The sequence below is a fragment of the Sesamum indicum genome, linkage group LG11 (assembly GCF_000512975.1).
Source record: "Sesamum indicum cultivar Zhongzhi No. 13 linkage group LG11, S_indicum_v1.0, whole genome shotgun sequence".
In the NCBI taxonomy this organism is placed as follows: Eukaryota; Viridiplantae; Streptophyta; class Magnoliopsida; order Lamiales; family Pedaliaceae; genus Sesamum; species Sesamum indicum.
In genome coordinates this window covers 12,791,178-12,796,490 of record NC_026155.1, presented here as the reverse complement: position 1 = coordinate 12,796,490, position 5,313 = coordinate 12,791,178, and the positions used below count along the sequence as shown (strand labels likewise).

Below are 5,313 nucleotides of genomic sequence, written 5' to 3'. Positions count from 1 at the left end.
AATTGCTAATTTAAATTAGAGATAATTACACCGTCCTCGTATGATGTTTGGTCTAGTTATATGCAAATTGTTTGTGGTTCAGAAAATCAAATTGTTTGTGGTTTAGAAAATCACATCTAACGTCCCTGATGTTTGTTTCTATTTAACAAATAAATTTTCATTAATCAAAATTCATCGAATTTTTTTTTTATATCAGTAAAGAAATTGAGTGAAAATTTTTATTTACTCCTGATTGACTTATTGTAGGTCGAATAAATATTTTCTGATCAAAATATCATTATAAAGGTGAAGATATACCTTTTTATATACATTACCATGTGGGGTGTATAATGATAATTTGATTATAAAAATTATTTAATTCAAATCAAGTCGTTAATAAGTCAATTGAAAATAATATAATTATTTATTTATTTATTTTATTAATATCAATTAATTTGATAAATTTAAATTAATTAAAATATTTATTTATTAAATAAAAACAAATATGATGAATATTAAATTTAAGTTTTAAAACTACATAAAATTGACGTGTAATTATAATATGTGTTTAAATTTTAAATGCACAGCATGGAATGTGACCAGTTTGGTAGCAATGTATAAAGAAATGTTTCAAGGGTAAAATGGGAAAATGAATTTGTTAATAAGAAAGACATGGCTCCTCCCAGAGTGCGACTTCCAATGCAATATATATGGACTGCCAGTCCCATAACTGAATCGAATCACTGCTTTATTCCTTTTCCCATACTCTGATGATCTGATCCTGTAATTTACCAAAAATATTAAATAAAAGTAATAATCTGATCGTCATTTACACCAAATGGCAGCTTCCATACGCCTACGCCGGCTCGGCGCAGTCGCCGCCGTCGCCGGAGGTGCGTGCTTCACCGTCCTCGGCGATCCTCCTATGGCCTCCAGTGACCGGGGCGCCCCGGGTCCGACCATGACCGCTTTAAAGCAGAAAATTTCGGACCCTTTGAGCGCTGTGCCTTCTCGTGAAGTCCAGGAGTCGGCTTTGATCGGGTCCAGCCCGGCTAACCCCCTGGACGTCCTCGTCGTTGGCGGCGGAGCCACCGGCTGCGGTGTCGCGCTGGATGCCGCCACACGCGGACTTCGTGTCGGGCTTGTTGAGCGAGAGGATTTCTCCTCTGGGACTTCGTCGAGGTCTACTAAACTCATCCATGGAGGTTTGCATTTTTATTCTGCGTAAACTATTTCTGTGCATTGAGTTGTACTACAAGTATTGAGACTTGTACCGTGTTATGCCTGGTTTAGGTGAGGCGAGCCGTCATTAATACATTATCTTTTACTGTCATGTAGCATCCGTGACTGTGTATAAAGTAAAAAAATTACTCTGTTTTCACGTGAGCGAATCCGAAATTTTTGGCCTACAATCTAAGAAAATGTGATTCTGAAAGCATTATTTGTAGAATATGATTTAGTGCCATTTTGCTATACATAATGGTGAGAAAACAGCGAAGGTGGAAGTGATATTTGCTTACTAAGGGGCATAACATATCATATTCGATTAGTTTATATGTTGGTTAAATGAATTCTTTCTTGTTTCTTTCACTTCTTTTCATATGACAATGTGTCAAATTCTTCTAGAAAATTGTTTGAGTGGTATCTGCACTTAGCGCATCTGTTTGATTGTGAAGGCATATGTTCTTTTAACTTCAGTTAGATGGCTGAGCTGTTTTTGTGAGATAACCCAATTAGATGGACTTTTCATGAAATGTAATTCTAGAATACTTTGTAGTTTGTATCATGTTTTAGCCAATAGAATGAAATTAACTATCCCAGAATAAGCAAAGTATTGTCTTGAAGAAGGTTTTGTCGAGTTACACATTGCCCATCATGTTCGTTTTGCTACTTCCCTATTTGTCTGCCTGCTCCATTTGGTTTGAGGTCATAAAATGGTCTGAGGACCAATAGCCCCAATGATTAGAGTTTTCAGGGACTTGCCCTCATTCATTTCTGTGGGTTTACGTTAGTTAAGCTTGATATGCTACTTATTCTGTTCTTGACTGCAGCTGCAACGAGTTAGAAGTTATGCTCTCATCTTGTGTTTCGTGGCTTTTCCTTTACATCTCTCTTTGAGTTCAGCAGATCTTGGGGACAAACTTTAAGATTTCCATGGATGAGATCATAACGTTTTAAGGATATTCATTTCAGGAGTTCGCTATTTAGAGAAAGCTGTTTTTAACTTAGATTACGGGCAGTTAAAGCTGGTTTTCCATGCCCTTGAGGAGCGTAAACAAGTTATTGACAATGCTCCCCATCTCTGCAATGCTCTGCCATGTATGACACCATGTTTTAGCTGGTTCGAGGTGATTTACTACTGGATGGGTTTGAAAATGTATGATCTGGTGGCTGGCAAACGCTTGCTCCACTTGTCTAGATATTATTCAGCGCAGGAGTCAGTTGGTCTCTTTCCCACTTTAACAAGAAAGGGAAAAGATCAGAGCTTGAAAGGAACAGTGGTCTATTATGACGGACAAATGAATGATTCACGTCTGAATGTTGCATTGGCATGTACTGCTGCGCTAGCAGGGGCTACTGTACTTAACCATGCTGAAGTGATATCCTTTCTTAGGGATGAGGGTGGTGGGCGGATAATAGGTGCTAGGATAAGAAATAATCTATCAGGTAAAAACATCACTTCTTTTCCTCTAATAGGGCTTTCTTTAGGATATTTTGTTCTAGCATTGTCTTGATTTTCTTTCTTTTTGCAATATGCTGCTGAAATGTAATCCTGAGTACTCTTTTTTCATGTGGCATCTGCTGCTCTCCCTTGTTGAGCTTCACATGCTAAATACTTAACACGATAATTTTAGTTATGACACTGACTTGATCTTCTATACTACACATTGCTTCTGTTAGACATTGCAGAATATAGTAGCAACGTTTAACCTACTTATACGTTTTGTTCTACACTTGGTTCATGGCAGTATGAACTATGCATTCACAGACGGAGACTTTAATGTCGTTTCTACATCTGATGTTTTACCATAACTTGAATTGCTTGTCTTACGAGCTACTTAGTGCAAACTATTTTTTCCAATCTTACTTTGTTGACCTGTGTAGGCAAGGAGTTTGATACATATGCAAAAGTTGTGGTAAATGCGGCTGGTCCGTTCTGTGATTCCCTGAGGAAGATGGCAGACAAAGAAGCGAAACCAATGATCTGTCCCAGCAGCGGTGTCCATGTTGTGCTTCCTGATTACTATTCTCCGGAAGGGATGGGCTTGATTGTTCCCAAAACTAAGGATGGTCGAGTCGTTTTCATGCTTCCCTGGTTAGGGAGAACAGTTGCTGGTACCACCGACTCAAACACCACTATTACAATGCTACCAGAACCTCATGAGGATGAGATCGAATTCATATTAGATGCCATCTCTGATTATCTTAATATTAAGGTTTGTGAACTGTCATAATCTTGAATTTTATACTTCTAACTACAGATAGTTTCATTTCTTTGCCTTTCTTGTTTCCTTTAGCTTATTTTGTTTTGGCTTTTCTGATTTCACATTTCAGTCATTCCTCAGGTAGCTAAGAAATTCCGGCCATTTCCATTATCTTTTTCCTTTTTCTTGGTGGCAAATAATGTGTAAGAATGATTATTTAGGTACGCCGAGTAGATGTTTTGTCAGCTTGGAGCGGCATTCGACCATTGGCGATGGATCCTAAAGCTAAAAACACAGAGAGCATCTCCAGAGATCATGTTGTGTATGAAGACTTTCCTGGTTTAGTTACAATCACTGGTGGAAAGTGGACTACATATAGAAGGTAATTTAATTTGGCAGTACAAAAGACTGTGGTTGAATATTTTTACAGTTCTGCCTCATCGGCAATGATGGCAAGTAGCTCAAGTCATTGTCATCTTTACTCATTCACCTATGCTTGAAGTCTGGAACCTTACTGTTAGATTGTCCCGGTCAGCCGTTTTTGCTTACTCAAACTACTTCCAGTATGGCAGAGGATGCAGTTGATGCAGCTATAAAGTCAGGAAAGTTGAGCCCAGCAAACAAATGCCTGACATATGAACTACAGCTCGTAGGTGCTGATGGATGGGATCCAGCATCTTTCACTGTATTAGCTCAGCAATACGTGCGCATGAAGAGATCGCACGGTGGGAAGGTCGTTCCAGGCGTAATGGACACTGCTGTAGCAAAGCATTTATCTCATGCTTATGGTACTTTCGCCGAACGTGTAGCTGCCATTGCCCAGGTTTAATCTTGCGCCATGATTTAGAGGGTGTTTGGCTAAGCTTCTTCAAAAGATTTTATCAGCTCATACATTTTTTCAAAAGTTTTTAAAGCTTATAAGATGGTAAGTGTTATTTTAATGTGAGCTTGATTAAAATTGAAAGAGTTTATTAATATTTTAAAATTAAAAATAAGTTAGGAAGACGTTAGTTTTGAATTTTATATCCCCGTTCACTAGCCGCAATAACTCCTTTCTCCTGCACTTCAGAATGAAAATCTGGGGAAAAGGCTAGCCCACGGATACCCAATCCTGGAAGCGGAAGTTGCATACTGTGCTCGGCATGAGTACTGCGAATCAGTGGTGGACTTCATAGCCAGAAGGTCTCGCCTTGCATTTCTCGACACTGACGCTGCTATGAGGGCAGTGCCTCGTGTCATCGAGATATTGGCTTGTGAACACAAATGGGATAGATCGAGGCAAAAGCAGGAAATGCAAAAAGCTCAAGAATTTCTGGAGACCTTCAAGTCATCGAGAAATGCTCAATTCCATGATGGCAAACACAACTAATGTGTAAGCTTGATACTTAGGGAGTGTGTGATTGCTTTGGAAAAACTTTCAAAAAGGCACTTTTCAAATTTTGATTTCAGAAAAGTTGTTTTTGAGCGTTTGGAAAATTGTTTTCCAGTTTTCAAAACTTTGAAAAATGATTTAGATCAAAAACTAAAAGCACCTAAATGGGAGTTTTAGGTGTTTCTACATGTTTTGAGTTTTTGTGAAAAAAAAAAATAAAAAATACGATATTTAACTATTTTGCCTTAACATATGGAGTTAAAATAATCTTTTTCAAATTAAATCTTTCCAAAAGTTATTTTTTCCCAACACTCTCAATTTAGATCTTTCTTCTACTTCATCACTATTTTTTGCAAACTCTTAACTTTTAATTCTGCTGATTACTTCTTTAAAAGCAAAAGCTCTTGCACTCTATAAGTTCACTTCCTTAAACATAGAAGCTCTTGCACTCTATAAGTTATCACTTTACTAAAAGCAGAAGCTCTTGCAATGGCTCCTCAATCTTTTTGATTGATGTAAGTTAAACTAGATATCCGT

At 37.8% G+C, this 5,313-nt stretch overlaps 1 protein-coding gene across 1 annotated transcript in view; it reads left to right on the top strand.

Annotated features, from left to right (window-relative positions):
- LOC105174195 (glycerol-3-phosphate dehydrogenase SDP6, mitochondrial) overlaps nt 699-5,313 on the top strand; it is a gene marked incomplete in the record, with an annotated part of 5,033 nt that continues 418 nt past the window's right edge. The window contains 6 exon segments of the mRNA XM_011096221.2: nt 699-1,184; nt 2,173-2,646; nt 3,085-3,416; nt 3,626-3,786; nt 3,969-4,227; nt 4,474-4,776. Coding sequence (XP_011094523.1) covers nt 818-1,184; nt 2,173-2,646; nt 3,085-3,416; nt 3,626-3,786; nt 3,969-4,227; nt 4,474-4,773 — 1,893 coding nt within the window.